The sequence below is a fragment of the Stegodyphus dumicola genome, chromosome X2 (assembly GCF_044657685.1).
Source record: "Stegodyphus dumicola isolate Sdum_Otavi_A_Nest chromosome X2, ASM4465768v1".
Taxonomy (NCBI): domain Eukaryota; kingdom Metazoa; phylum Arthropoda; class Arachnida; order Araneae; family Eresidae; genus Stegodyphus; species Stegodyphus dumicola.
Window position 1 is genome coordinate 66,377,681 of NC_140781.1, and position 17,133 is coordinate 66,394,813.

General features: G+C 29.1%; 1 protein-coding gene across 3 annotated transcripts in view; it reads left to right on the forward strand.

Moving 5' to 3' along the window:
- Positions 1-17,133, forward strand: part of LOC118181994 (flavin-containing monooxygenase 5-like) — a 72,688-nt gene that overhangs the window by 45,550 nt on the left and 10,005 nt on the right. The window contains exons 1-2 of one of the 3 annotated variants that reach the window (XM_035351246.2): positions 1,204-1,399; positions 14,086-14,725. In XM_035351246.2, the coding sequence (XP_035207137.1) occupies positions 14,093-14,725 (633 nt within the window). In that variant the 5' untranslated portion in view covers positions 1,204-1,399; positions 14,086-14,092. Of the gene's footprint in view, positions 1-1,203; positions 1,400-13,173; positions 13,319-14,085; positions 14,726-17,133 lie in introns of those variants that run through there. The other 2 variants (XM_035351247.2, XM_035351248.2) reach the window with 2 other exon arrangements.

The following is a 17,133-nucleotide window of genomic DNA, read 5'->3' on the forward strand; positions in this document are numbered from 1 at the left end:
ATATAACAAATATCTAAACAAAATAAATCATTATATAACTATTATAATAGGAATAAATATTATTCAAGCATATATTCAATAAATATACTGTAACATATTATTCAAGCATATTAACATAAATAGCATATTATTAAAAAAATGCAGTGAAAATATTAAATTTAAAATAACACATTATTAAAAATGTCCTTTTTTTTTTCAGAGTAATTTTCATGCGGCTGACGTTATTTATTTATTTATGTGTTTTGAACGAGGTGAAACAAATAGATTCAGTTTGTTTGTAGTGTTATTAGAACTCTCCGGAGGAAACACTGGAGGCAAAATAAAGAATGTAATTTAAATGAAAATTAATTAAATGCAATTTTTTTATCCTGCGCCTGTTTTCGACATTTCTGTCATTAGTCGATGAGCAGCCGAACAAAATGATGAAAGAATATAAAATAAAGGATAAAAAATAGCCTCGACAGAGGTTCCTATAATATATTTTTAAATAATAAGGCAGGTAGTCACCATCCATATCCCCCTGATGACACACAGGGCAACAAGCTTAACTCCAATCCGATGTAATTGTTACTGTAAATAATCATGGTCAGTTGTCAAACGAAAGCAAACAATTCAACATAATTTAAGGTAACATAAATAATTAAGAACATCTAAATATATAAAACTCTTGCTAAATTAGTTTCTTCAACGTTTAGAACAAAAGTGGGGTTTGAGTGAAGAAAGCAGTAATGTAACCTGAAAAGTGAAATATGAGAATGTTATGCTGATTTAAAATAGCATCCTCTGCTTTCTAGCGAAAATAACAAGCGCAGAAAAATAGCTGCATTTCTAAATCTCAAGCAAACATATTAATGAAAACGGAAATTTTGTTTGCATTCAACTTGAAAAAAATAAGTTTTTGTCACGAAACGTTCCGCTACTTCCATTCTTGCATAAGTCTGAAATTAGCATAGGTCTCACGAAATTCAAGAACATCTACCAAAACAACAAACACAGCTTCTGCTCACACTTACATTAAAGAAGTGAATTTCGATTTAATACATGTGTTATTACTACTTAACTAATTCTATTTGCAAATCCTTAGACAGGTTATAGGCGGAACAGCTATGCCCTGTCTAAATGAAGGCTTAATTCAAAAGCGACTCTCCGAAGTCTCTCGTCCGGAACAGACTAAATGGCTATAACAGTGTGTTTTTCTCTCATTTGTGATATTGTTACAAGACCGGCATGGTGTGTAGTTCCACGGAAGACAGTGTTTTGAAATTAACATAAATAAATAATCTGCTTTTTTATTCGCTCTAGTAAATAAATTTATATATTATTAAATTTATATCATTCGTAAATTGGAATTATTTTAAATTGTTTGTAGGAATAAGATTGCTCCTTAGACTCAAGAAAGGTAAGAAAGTTTAATTACGCATTTTAAGCGTAATGACGCAATAATACTTTTTTTTTTTTTAAAGATTTCAGCTATTAATTGTAAAATAAGAAAAAGCTTTATGGTTAACAAAAAAAGAATTAGCTTAATTTGAGAAGTTTTCTATTATTTTATGACTTATTTTAAGTACTTTAACAATCAAGCTCCAAAGATTAAAAATGTTTCTGGAGTTTGCTAACTTTATGTTATCTTTTAAGATATTCAAGAATGATTAAAATTAAAATTAAAAAATGAGGAAATAATGTACAGTAAAACATAAAGAAAAAATTAAGAAAAAGATTTAAATCATTTTTGTATTTATTTAAAGAAGTGCTATATACTTGTATGATGGTGTGTTTCAGTGCTATATACAGGTGTGTTTCAAGTGTATACCTGTATGATAACACTGGTGATTAACTTTCTAGCAATGCATGTTAAATCTTTTAAATACATAAAGTAATATAAAATTATTGAATTTTTCTACGAGATTAGAATAGTAAAAAATTATTCGTGTTAGTATAATCACCGAAACCAGCTTTCTATTCCAATATCAAAATTATTTTGCAAGATAATTAAATAAATCCTTATTGATCGGGCATAGACGCATTAATTTTTATTTAATATGATAAAGCAAAAATTTTCCTTTAGTTTTGCAAGGCAGTTAAATAGTATATTGGTAGCATATTAATACATATCGAATTTTCCTGAAATGGTAACAGGAGTCAAGTAATGATGCTTCCATATCATTAATAATTTGACATTACCATTAGGTAAAAACTGATTGAAGACTCTTGACTTTTATCGTCCGTGGCATTTATTATTAATATAGAAACTAAGCCTTTTAAATTCATGTAGAACATTTTAATACATTTACAAATATTTTCGTGCTTTAGGTATTATTTGATATAGATAACATAACCCATAAGAGATATTTTGAAAATGCAAGATTAAAGTTATAAGATGGTTCACTAATATGTTAGAAGGAGTTAAAAGGGATGTCTATTCTTATAGTAAAAACACGAATACTGACTACGCTATATGATACTAAGTAGCCCCAAAAAATTCATAATTTCTCTCCCGAACAGACAAAACCCAACACACCAGATTATAATTGAAAAGAATAATAAAAAAGTTTGTTATGTTATTTCATAATATTGATAGTAATAATAAAAAAGACAAAAATTTACAATAAGTTTAGTATATATATATATATATAATAATAATAATAAACAACAAATTATAATTATGAAAAACGGATGTTACACATCTCATCAAGGGGTTCGTGCCAAGAGGTTGTTCAACAGGATGGGCATGTTTCTGAATGATTAAATTTTAATTTAATTTAAAGCTTAAATTTAAATAAAATTTTAATAAAATTTAAATTATATTGCTGAAATCTCAATGCTAATATAATTTTGATTTATTAAAAATATATTCTTTTCTCGTTGTTTTATTTAGACGAATTTGGAATACATCACCTCATAATGGAATACTCATACAGAAGAACTTACGATTTTATTACTAACTGAAAATATCATTATTAAGTCTAAGAAATCTAAGAAGGAATAATTTTTCAGAAGATTCTTCAATTGCATATGAAAAATTTAATTCACTTAAATGAAGAAATCAGTTTAAATGCTATGCTTTAAAAGTTTTGGAAATTTTCGAAAAAAAAAGGGGGGAAGATAGAAAGTAAAGAAAAAATAGACCTTTTACTGATAAATGAAAGGCGAGTCTAATCCAATATTTCACACTCACCCCGGAGAATATCCATATAATAAGAAGACCTGTTTCTTTAAAATATAATATTTAATAATTAATTGAAATCAAATCTACTATAGCTCTTGTTAACAATGCAACAATCAAGAACGAAAAACTGATATTTTACTGAACATTCTTAAACATTTAAAATTATTGAGGCAAGAGATTCAATAAATTATAATTATAAAGATCTGGATTATTTTTCGTCAGAATCATAGCTATTACTGTAATTTTAATCTTACCAATGCTAGTCTGCCCTATTCTGTATTGGAAAACCTAGAAGATAGTTTACAGTAAATCTTAAGGTTTATATATGATCTTTTTTTGAAAGTGGGAGGAGAATAAATAAATACTAAAATCATATTTACATTTTTAATTTTCTGCATATAAATAATGTAGAAAAATAAATAATACCCTGAATATATAATAGAAAAAATAAACGGAAAAGATATATTTAAATTCCTCTTATACTCGAATGAAAATAAGTACGTATTTCATCTGTTAATTTTAGTTTGAAAATATATAACTTGTAAATGAGTAGAAAAGTTTTTATCAGAAATATTGTAAGTCATAATATGAGCAAGCAAATGATATAAGTTCTCAGATAAATAATCTTTTAATTTTTTTTAATTTAATAATTTCATCTACAGTTTCATTCAAATATTAATATATTTAAAACTAATATTGTATTCAGTCTTCATTAAATCAGATCTTGGTTTTTGTTAATGTAATGAAAGACTTATATTAGTTACTTAAAGAAAAAGTTAAGATTTGATTTAGTGGTAACAGTATAGTTACCTACAGCGTTTGAATATTACAAAACGGAATCAGACTCAGATTCTTAAATGCCATAAAGCTATTATCTCCAGTCACTCATAAATAACTCTACCATGGACGTGCCGTAAGAAATGGCATTCCTTTTTTTTTAAATTATAATTCCTTCAAATGATAAAAGAGTTAAAAATTAAATATTTTTGAGGAAGAAAAGTGCATATAAATTGGCAAATTACTTGGAAATGCAAATATTTACAAGTTACTTGGAAAAAGAATGCCACTGCTAAAATTATTTTAAACCGGAATGAATATCCTTTTTTTATCCCTTCCTTAAACACAATACTGTTTATACGCCATGAAATTTAGTTAACAACAAAATATGCAAACACTATCTGCTTTAGGAAAGAAGCACTCATGGGCGATTTTTCTAAGCGAAATTAATCGTCATCTTATTCAGGTTAAATCAGATTCTATGGCTTTCAGCTCATTCATTCACAAAGAATTACTTTTTTGGTTTGGAGATAATGAAAGCCCAACCGCTAGCCGAGTGGGCAAGGGCGCTGAATGCTAGGAATTCGACCAGTGTTCGATCCCAGGCTAACTTTTTAGCTGCTTTATTGATTTTCGTAGTTTTCTCCATGTATAACGTGAATATAAGACAGTTTCTCTTATAAATTCTTCCACGCAAGGGATTTCTTCTCATAACCAGACAACCTTCGTGTGCTTTATCATGTTCCAAGAATCTAGTCTAATCTTGAAGAGAAATTCTCTGTGTTTTCCTGTTTGCAAGTTGTGTTATTTTTTTCCTGCATTTATAGTAAAAATCGCGTGTTTCATTAAGAATCCGTAAGAAGCAGCCTTATCAAGTTAATTTTTTTTATGATTTATTAATGTTATTTTTTTTTTCATAAGTGGATTATTTTTCTGCAGATAATAATTAAAGTTCAAAAACCGTATTTGCTGTCGCGAGAGAGGGAAAAAATATCGTAAATTTTCATTTTCATTGTTGTTAATTTTCAGTTTGGCGCACGGTTTATCGTATTATCATTAATTCGCCTTCATTAAAATGTATTTTCTGCACATGATGCATCTATGCATGGAATAGTCGCATTTCTATTGATAATTATTAAGAAGCTTTGCTTTTGTACTGTACAGAATGAGCTTTCTTTGCATAAAACATTAAAAATATTATTTACCATAGATTTTCTTATTGTATTGTAAAATATGTGAAAAGATAATTTTTTGTAAAGAAATAAAGAATACACAAAGCGAATGCTTCTCGTTAAATACAGTGTGGTTATTCCATAGAAGCTATTAGTTATTTCGGAACAGAAAACATAGAAATTCAACTGAGTGCATTACAGGTATTTGAATCACAGATCTTCCAGTTGTTACTTAGAGGTGTTAACAGTTTACACAACTTGAGTACAGATAATAGAATGCCATAATTTCTTACAACTGTCTGAATTAAATTTTTGCTTTCATTACTTTTTTCCTTGTTCCGGAAGTGCATTTGATGAATGCTAGTATAACATTCATCAAGTAAACTTCCGAAACGAAATATATTCTTTTAACACACCGTTTATTAGCTCCTCTTTTATTAAATGTTAGATTCCCTTTATAGTAAAGATTCTTATGTCCGAAAATGTTTACAATGCACTTTTTTTCATAAAACCATCCTTTGTAGGCAGTTCTGTTACTGGCATGTCTCATTCAGCCAATCGGAATGAACCTTTTTATTAGGGATAAACAAATGGAACAAAAGGAGCACGGATAAAAAACGAAGCTGTTAACCGTAAAGTGTTCAAGCACTGGTCTTGCAAATTGCGCTAGAATAAATCACAGATTCTGAAGAAAAAGGAGAAAAGAAAATTCAAAAGAAGGAATTAAAAAGCAAGGTGTATTAATTTAGACGTTTCTTCCAGGTGCAGAAGAAATCTCAGTTCTGATGTATGAACAGAAAAACCAACTTAAATAAATAAATAATTAAAAATAGAAGTAAAATAGGCCATGTAGTAGCATTTATTCAAATAAACGCAATTATCAGTTTCGGGAAAAGAACAGTTTCCACTTTTTATTGAATAGAGAATTAAATGTACTGAATGACGACATCCGTTTCCGATATTAATAATTACCTTTCAGAAATCTTTTTACATTAATTTTTCCTGAATAAAAAACTTTGAAACTTTTCTAAATTATGAGAAGGATCAGTTGCTATAAAAGACAAAAATAACAAGGCACGCACAGTTAAAACTGTAATGCTAATCTGTATTATAAAACTATGTCAGCAGATTTTAGTTTTTCTAGTATTGAAATGCAGATAATTCTTTTATGATGTTCTTGTGATATTAAAACATCTTTCTCTGTCTTATTGACAGATATAATTTTTCATACTGATAAGGAATGACTGTTTTAAAGTTTATTATGTTGTCTATTAGATATGTAGCTGATGCAGTTTATTACATAAAGTTACAAGTCTGTGACCTTCGAAAGAAGAATGATTATGCTATAGATGCGTATCATAATCAAAAGATGGTATCATCAGCGTTACTTCCTTCTAGTCTCAGGTTTCACAATTAAATGGTCCGTAACTCATTTTTGGAGCATGAGCCTTCTCCGACTGAAGTGGAAAGACATTTAATGAATGCAAGACTGAGGATCAATGATTTGTTCATAAAAATAGATTTCTAATATGAGTAGGAAAATAAGGCCATGTAATATAAACATGTTGGGTTATGATGGGTAATTAGCATATTTACTTGCTAATTATCTTCTTCTTCTTTTTCTTTTTGGTAATAATTATAGAGCTTCAAAATTTGAGAGGAGAGAAATAACGAGAGTACAGAGAGTAACTGATAAATGAAACTTGAAATAATTTCAAATTATGGAAACTATATTTAAAAGGCTACTTTAAATTGAACATTACAAATTAATGTATACTACTAATTTGATTCACTGACGTATTAAAGCTAAAAAGGAAAGCAATATTATGATACCATTGGAACATTTTTATGAACGAAGTAATTATTCCGATTATATAATTGTTAAAACAACAGTACTAAAATAAAATTTCATTTGCATGCCTTTTGGCAATTTCGGCTTCAGAGAGTCAGGTGAAAATTAATAGCTTATAAATATATAAATTATTATTCATTTATGGAATAGAATTAAACAAATAATTATACAATAATCAAAACAATAGACTGATAAAATCTGAAATAAAATCAAGAGTTTTTTTTCTGTATTTTAGAGCAGAGTCTTTCTTATAATTCACACATAAAATACGTTAATGACATACCTTAATCATATGATATGATTCTTTTAATCTTAAAAATGAATGTCATTTTTCTTGTTATTTGAATATAACAAGAAACATCCTAATATTATTTATCTTGCTATCAGAATATTATAAGTTGTTACTTGATTATTATAAACGATTTACACAAAGCAAGCCACATCTAATAGATTGAGTTCGAAATAAATCATAGAGTAATTATCAAAGGCTTTGCTATAGTATATTGCCAACGTTCGAAAGTCATTACGCGCATTAACTTGAATATAGTCTTCTGTAATTGGTAATAAGAAGTACTGACCTTTGATCCACATCGATGACGGATCCTAAAAATGATACTTCTAGTTCCACATTGGGGTATATTCCTTATCAAGAAGCTCTAAATAGCTAAGGAATTTGTCTTTCCTAACACTTATAGCAGTTCTGGTATTCTAAATCTATAGCAGTTTTTTATTTGATTTCATGCTAAGATTATTTTTTGCGAAGCGATTATGAAATATATATATCACTTGACTAATCAACTGTTTTGGGTTTCTATCTAAATAACCACATAGTGCGCTAAAAAAATCTAAAAAAAGGTTTGGTACGAAAAAAGTAATTCAGGTTGGTTTAACGAAAGTCATACAGATTTCATTGCGCTCCACTAAGCATGAACTCAAGTTCATAAAGTTTGACCTGCACTGACTTAAAATAAGAAATCTGCTAATCAAAATGCAATATAAAGCTGTGTAAAATTTAGCGTAGTATCTGCGCTTAGTTTTATGAGTCGAGTCACATCCCAAACTGGAAAAAGTTTTAAGTATTGCATTCTATACTATAATGTTTGTGAATTCCAATAGTACTGAAATCAGTTGTTGAAAAGCAAAGGGTTAAATTTATACATGTTCGTTCTTTATCCTCACAAATGTTACCTTAAATAAAATAGCCATTTTAATTACATTCTTTCCCTTACCATTTTTTAGCTTCTAAACTTAAAGCTATGCTTTCCAAAATCCATTTTCCATAGAAAATCTCGAGACCCCTTCTGACAAGACATTTTTTTTTTATGGTAACACTTCAGTACAATTTTCTAGCTCTATCCTTCTTCAATTAATCATTTTCCTTTTAATTTTAATACGTATTATTATATTCTTGCAAATTTTATCTCTTTTTTGATGACGTATAATCTCTTACGAAACCGAAAAGTTATCCAGATAAGGTGCTTCTTTTCAGAGAAGTTTCTTCACACTTCGTATTCAGTTGAATTCGTATTTGTTTTATATTAAGATTAAGCCTAACAATCCCTTACAAATCACTATTTTTGATCCGCTATTGAATCCGCTGTTATATGGCGCAGCGTATTTCATAGAATTTAGTTCAAAATGAAAGGAAATGTTTTTAAAGTTTAAAAGGTATTCCTTCCGCCTTCCTAGCGTGCCTTCGTGGTGTAGTGGTGTAGTGGTCAGCACACTGAGCCGGTATTTCAGAGGTCCGAGGTTCGATTCCTGGCGAAGGCGTTGTTAATTTTTCATCTCTCCGGCTTTTCCAATTAACCTAATGATTCTACAAGTTTAGCTAATATCTCTAAATTAATGATGCAGCCGTTTTTCTCACCAGTTCCAAATTAGGAATTCAGTGCAAATGATACAAATTCTAGTTTTCAAATAAAGTAAAATAAACATTCGTTGCAATAATTTTAGGGTATTTTACAAAAGAGGTATGAGCAGAATGACTTCCTTCGAAGGAAATAAAGTATTCTCTTGTTCCACAAAATGCTATAAGCATTTTCATTTCGAATCGATCCCAAACAAAGGCTGAATGACTCGCAAGCTTTTTCAAGCATTTAAATCTCAGTTAGAGTTAAGCATGATGCTAAATGAAATATCAATGGTATTTAGTTAAAAAGTAGTATATTCACTAGAGCCGCGCCTAGATGTTTTTCTCTCCGAGACGAAAATGTAATATAGAAAGTCAAATTAAGTATAAATATAAACATATATATACATGCTTATAAATTCATCAAAAGTGACTAAATAAATGTTATAATATTTTAATTGTAGCTTTATACATTCAGAGAAATCATATAAGTAATATTTAAAACTTTTAAAAATAAAGAACACTATTGGTGTATTTGGTGTATTTAATTATGGCAAAGCACACGAGGGCTATCTGCCTAAAGGGAGGGATGCCTTTCGTGGAGGACTTTCTAAGGGAAACTGGCTCGTATACACGTTACACATGGGGAAAACCACGAAAACGCCCATGCAGCCAGCCCGTTCGCGGGATTCGAACCTCAGACCGAACTACCAGTGTTCAGCGCCTTTACCGCTCGGCCGCTGGTGGGCTAAAGAACACTAAAATTAAAATTTACCTTTTTGATAATAATAACACTGAAATAGCATAAATAGTAATGTAATTAATCTAAAAAGCGTTAAACTAAGTATGTTCAAGCATTTAATTTTTCTTACTTTTAATGAAGAACAATCTTTAATAATGTTTTGAAATTCTGCTTCGTTATTTAATTGATATTCTATAGATAGAATAGCGTGATTGAAAGTTTTCCACAAGACAAGATCTTACGTAATTTTTATTACCTTAAGTTTTTAAAGCTCCTCTTATCGTTAATCATCTTATAAAGTATTTTCTCCCTTCTTTCCGTGTGCCTTCGGGGTGTAACTGGAAGCACAGCGCATGTTCGGGAGGTCCGGAGTTCGAAACCCCGCAAGGGCATTGCTCATTTTTCGCCTCTCCAGCGTCCAAAAACCCTAATGATTCTACAATCTCATATTACTTAAAATATACTAAACACCAACTTTCGAATTCAAGTTTAACTGATGTAAACTACTTTAGCGCATTAGGAAATTCTTTTTAAAGAATCTAAATTTGTTGCCGCTGCAAGTTCAGAAGTAAATGATTTTTAAAATTAAATAGAAAGTGATTGTTCTTCTTTATTATTGTTTGCTTGTTTAATATATTCGAGGATATTTAATGTGCACAAGAGCTGTCTGTCTGAGGAAAGGATGTCTTCTTGAAGGATTTCTAACGGAAAATAGCTGTCATTGACGTTACACATTTAAAAAAAAACATGAAAACGTATGTTTGCAACCAGACAATTCACTGACATTCGAACACAGGTTAATTCATTGTATTAAGGCTGGAACTTTATGTACTACTGCATTTTTAATACAAAGTTTTTATTTATGTTTCACGTTGTTTTGCAATATTAAATTTTATACAAATAATATTCACATTTTTTTAATGTATTTGCTTCAAGATGTCATTATTTTCAGCCTTTTCTAATAATTTATCTTTTGATGCTTGATATAAATTTGAAGTATTAATATAAATGTTAAGTAGCAAACGACATGAAAATTACATAATATACAGGATACTGATTTTTCTGACCCACTTAAAATATAAAAGTTTCTTATTTTGTTAATAATAAAATAAGTTTTCTATTTCATTGGTTAATTGATTAAGGTTAGGTAGGGCAAGACAATCTGTTTGAGAGAAGGGCCTTCGTGGAAGACTCTCTACGGTAAACTGGTTTGTATTTTGTTACATTACAGCAAAAATAAGAAAGAATTAATGCATCACGCCCGTTTCTTAGGATTTGAACAATGTTGAATTAGTAGTGTTCCGTGAGCTTATTCATTTGGCCACTGGTAGTCAAATAGGGATTTATTTTATATAGTACCAATATTTTAGCTCAGTTTTTAATTTAATAAAATGTTTAAAAAAACGTTTACTATATATTTTGTTGCAATTAATTTAAAAACATTTGATTACTACAATTATTAACAGTATGAGAAATATTTTCTCGGTATTACTAATATCGATGAATATCGGTGCTTTTGCAATCTTCACAGCAGTTACCTCAGAATAAGCCGAAACAACAATTTTATTCTAATTGTTCCACAATAAAATTCAAAGTTTTAGATACCCGTGTTTAAACTTTCGATGCCAATTTAATGCGATTCTGTGTTTTATATTTGCTGAATCAAATTTTAGGTGACAGTTAATGAACTCTGGATAACATGCTATATCCATATAAATATTAATATTAATTAATATTGACAAATTAAATAAAAACAGAATGGAATTACTAATGTGAGGAATATGGCTACTCTAGGCAAGTTTAGTTTATGGAGCTCATTATCATAAATCTAAATCAATTTGAATATGTTGGTAGCAGTAATAAATTTTAGTATTAGAAAATAGTGTATATAGCAGGTTTAAACGAACGACTCTTGAAAACGAACAACGTACAACCAGATTATTTATAATAGAAAATTCTCCTTAACCTCTTTCCAGGAACTGAAACATGATTGCAGTTAAATAATAATATGATATTTTGATAATTTTGCTGAGTAATTTTCGTATGTATTTATCACATTCGTGTAATTTTATTGCCTTTTGTGTTGCGATTATACTGTGTCATGCGTAAACGGGAAGACGCAGTTCTTTCCAGAAGTTGGCTATTATGAAAGATATGTAATGGAAATAAGATAACCAACTATATAACAAGGAGAATAAAATCATTAAGAATATAATGTTTACAGCATTAAGAGGGCTTTATTAAATGATAATTATGACAGCACAGAGAATGAAAGATATATCAAGAAAGAATATATTTCTTATAAATTATCACATGTAATGTTAGCTGAGAAAAGTTTTATTACTTTAAACATGGTGTTTTGAAACCGCACTTCTTGATGCGTTCAGAGTTGAAAATAAACAATTGCAACCTTTTTTTTACATTGCTAATTTGGCGCTTTTTCTAATAGTTCACGTAAGACAAATGCCTCACCTGCCTCACACAACCCGGCTTTGATATTCATATCAGTTATGAATTCCTTCACCTTTTAAAGACAAGACATTGCTCTAATAAATCCAAAATTTAAGGCAATAGAAATGAAATAAAACGTGTCATCAAATAAAGGATAAAACAAGTAACTGTCCATAAGGTCTTATTTTAAATTCTTGGTTAGAATCCTAAATGATAACAGTATTTACTCTAGACCAGTTCTAAATCAGTCTTTCCCATCTCTTCCTTCCATAGAGGAATTTTTTATTTTCAGCTTTTAAAGAATATCAGCATGAAATTTATGCTAATTGTAATTTATGACAATTTAGAGCTATCAGCTACGTTAAGTTCTCGTTTTTTGTGTACAGAATATTTTTCCGGGGATCCGTTTATTTTGACGAATATCGAAGTTCATGTTTTGAATAACTTCATCAGAGATTTCAGATCTTAATACAGTTCAGTGATGCGTCATAGTAAGAAAGAAACTTCATTTTACTCTTCCGAATTTCCCCTTCCTTTACTTACAACCATGATGAAATTAATATCCCATAATAGTACATAGAAGCAGTCAAACATGAAGCACAGTATGCCAAAAACAGCATTTTTTGCCAGTTAAGATTAAGAATGCATCTCAGCTAATATTGTTTAGAAGAATAAAAGTATAGTAAAACTCAGCTTATTGTCTTTAAACCTAACTATTTTTTACCTATTTTGCATTTCATGATGATTTTAAAGGCCTCTACGACAGTTACAGTAAGTTTCTAGCGATTAGATTAAATGAAAATGCTTTTTATTTTTCTACAGCTAATCTCCGTTGAATTTCTTTCGTTCTTAAATCGCATTCTCTGTAACGCAACTATAATCGATGTCTAGTGAAAGTCGAATTAAATATACTGATATAGAATGTGGGACAAATTTCAGCTTCGTCGTAAAATTATTATACCTGTATTATGCATATTCCTTGAGGCAAAGGCTTTTTGAATAATAGAACTATTAAAAAAGTGCATACTGCTCACGATACATTAGTGAAACAAAAATCAGGTAATAAAAAGTAGCAGATTAAAGACGCAGGAAAAAATCTGCTTGAGTAGTTCACGGTTTCATATGACTTCACAAGGCAATTTCGATGGAAATCAGCGCATTTGAACTTTTTGTCGATCAAAAAATGTGAGCATTCGCTTAGAACACAGGTGAAGAGCAGTTTGGATTAAGGATTTTCTTCTGTATCTTTCTTCTGTTTAGAAACAGAGGGGGAAAAGCAGTTGCACACGTATATCATCTTTCAAAAGTATGTTGTTCTCTCATCTTAAAAAAATTATGTGTCCTGAAAGGAAAATAGCTCTGTATTCTAGTTTTAATAAGGAGACACTAACAATTTCATTACTTGAGTTCGTTTTGCAAATCTTTCGAAGATTTGAAAGTTAATAGTCTTAATTTTTTAGGTATTGTTAAAATGGATTCTTAATTATATATGCAAGTTTATTTGTATTTCGGAGCATCTCTTTGCATTAGACTTTTAATATGAATATCAATTATTCTATAGAAAATAAAGCAAGCCTTTACCATGAATATTTAGTCTTATTTTCCTACATGATAGATGAAGTTCATGTTAAAAACAGTAATTAAATATTCTGCTTAGAGAGTGTCTAATATTTACTGTCGTCGCAGGATAGCGTAGAATTTCAATATCAAAAGAAAAGTTCAACAATTTGGGTAAGAAATTAAAAAATTTAAAAAGAATTTATTAGGAATTGAATGCAATTTAGTTTTCATTTTCATTCGGCACTTAGTACTTCATATCATTTTCTTTAATTTTTTTCCTTATTCTAAAAAGCTTATTACGAAGCCAATTTTAACATTTTCTTCTGACTTTATTTTAATTTATCACTAGTAGTGTATGAGACTAGAAAATATTTAGTAACTAAGAAAATTAATTAATTAAGTAATATATACATATATCAATAAGAGAGTATTCATTTACGTGTATGTATATTTAAAAAAAGTAGGACGTAACTTTTTACTATAATTTCTCAGGAATTTTTTTTTTCTTTACAGACAGAAAATGCGTATTAAAAAAAGAATTGCAATTATCGGTGGAGGATTCAGCGGCTTGTCTTCTATCAGAGCACTGAAAGAAGTAGACATCGAACCTGTTTGCTATGAGAGAACCTCTGGTCCTGGTGGAACGTGGTGCTACAGAGAAGAAGCTACATATGGCGTGCCTTCCATAATGCCAACAACTGTTATTAACCATAGTAAAGAAATGGGAGCTCTCAGCAATTTTCCCCCGAAAAAGGAATACGCAAATTATATGCGGCATTCAGAGTGTTATAAATATTTCAAAGATATCGGAGATAAATGTGACTGCTTCAGGCATATGATCTTCAACCGAGAAGTTATCAGTGTCAGGAAGTCTATAGATTACGACAAAACCGGACAGTGGCAAGTGAAAGTTAAAAACTCGTTAAATGGGGAAATAACAAGTGACATTTTTGACGGTGTGATGGTTTGCACAGGTCATATAACCTATCCAAAGCTATGCAGTTTTCCTGGATTGGAAAAGTTCAAAGGAAAGGTTATTCATACTCATAGTTTGAAAAAGATGGATGAGTTCGCTGGACAAAAGGTTTGTGTTATTGGCATCGGATGTTCCGCCTTGGATGCAGCTGTAGAAAGTAGTAGCGTAGCAGAACAAGTAAGTTGACATGATTCTTGCAGTATTACTTATTTTTCATATTAAAATGAGATTTATTTTCTCAAATTTTAGATGATTCTTGCTTTAATTTGGGATATGGAGAAATCTTTGAGAATAATGCATGAATACGCAAATTAGAAGATAAGTTATTTTCATTATTTCATGTATGTTTCCACAAAGCAAACAGGCAAAGTCCCGATATATTCGTTTAAATATATTTATTTAGAGACGATAATTTTTGGTGGTCTTCAATTAAGCCACTTAACTAGCTATCTTTGCATAAACATATATAGACAATTATGGAGTTAAATAATAGACTTCCTCTTCGCTTTCTCTTACACTTCTAAACTTTCGTATTCGTATTACGCTGCTGCACTTTAGCTCACATATTAAAATGAATTTTAAAAAAAATCTTTAAATGAAATAATATTTTATACCGACATCGATTTCCAAATGCAATATTAATAATTATGTATAGAATTATGGTACTAGTTTGGTAGACGGTTGCACGGATTTTTGGCGATTTACATTGGCGCAATTGTTGGCGCGGTTTTTACAGTCGTCAGCCATCTTGAAAAATGCTGTTTTTACGTATTTTACGCATATAGTAAAGTATTCGAAACTTTAAAAAAATAAATATCGTTAAAAATAATGGATTAATTTTTTGTTGAAAACGTTGTTTTTTAAGATGGCTGGCAAATGTAAATAAATACCTTTACTAAGAGTATAAAATGCTAAAGTAAGCTTAAATTATTACTTTCATATAATAGAATAAAAACACCGCTATAAAAACATTGCGCCAACATTTAATTGGATATCAAATTAAAAACATCATACTAACGTTTAAAAGAATTAAAATATCACTCAAATACTTTAAAATAAGTGTTATAGGATTTAATTATTTAACATTAAAACATCTGTTGCAATAAATATTTCAGGAATTTTTGAAAACATTCTATCATTTTTTTAAATAAAAATTGAAGTATACAGTTATAAAGTAAAAGAAAATTATGTACTTACATTTTTTTAAAGTATTTTACCTATCGTATATTGTATATCGTATACCACCAAAAAAAAAAAAAAAAAAAAAAAAAAAAGGTCTTCTAACGATTTTTATCTGTGATCCACCTCTCTCGCATTTCATTGAAGAAGCAATTAGCAAGGTTTCCTCCAAAAATTTAAAATAAATTTCCTCTGACGCTATTAAAAATTTATAAATAAATCTTTGATTAGGAAAGACAGGTTGGCCAAAATAAGGTCTCAAAGGGCAATTTTTTTATTCCGATACCAATAATTCTTGGTAATTATTCATCTTCGCAACGGACATATCCATTCCATGTGAAATCTGAGGAATTCGATGAGATCAATAATAAAATTTTAAAATGGCGCGGTAATGCACAAATATTTAGTAACCAATCAGGGAGCCGATTACATCACTCAAAGAATTAAAATTATTTAAATAATCATTCATAATAAAATCATTTTTAAAACAAATGCAAAATTAAATTGTATTTTAATATTTAACAGCCATAAATAATGTTTAAAACATTAGATTAAATTTAAAGATATTAATAAAACCAATTACTTTTTAAGCAAGGTGACGTCATTAATTACATCATCCACAACATAAAATTATATAAAATATTATAAACAAAAAAATTTTCATTTCAAATAAAAATGCAAAATTAAATTGATTTTTAATATTTAGAAGCCATAAATAATATTTAAAACACGGAATTTATGCATAATAAAACGCATTATTTTTTAAAATAAAATAACAACAAAGTATCGGTTACCATAAATAACTTATCTAGCAATGGGTTTACCATAAGTCGTATTATGCGCCAAAAGAAAATCGCCAAAATCCGTGCAACCGTCTACCAAAGTAGCACCAGAATTATTAACAATTATGTAATTAAATATGTATAACATTAATAATTGTGAGTATAAATATTAATAATTATTTATTAAATATTAATAAATATGTAATTAAATAGGTATAATGTCGGTTAATTTATACCGACATCGAGTTCCAAGTGGAATATTAATGCTAATCATTAAATCATTTGGAATAGTTACTGGCCGAGCTTAAATTGTTCTTTTCACACGAAGAAATTAAGAAATATTATTCCATTATTTGGCTTCATGTTTCGGTGCACAAATATCCAAACAAACGCACATTCGCGCGAATAGCAAGTGCGTCGAAATTTGAGTGATTGCATGCGTGTTCAGGGAGAAAAAAAATATTTAGTTCAAAATTTGTTACAATTGAACCTCTTTTCTATGCAGTAGTGTAAACTTCTAACCTCTTTATAGGAAAGAAGGTAATTTTGAATAATTTCTTCATGAAAAAAAATATGAAGAAAATATTTTTAAAATTTTGATATCTTGTATGCAGTGGAAAACAA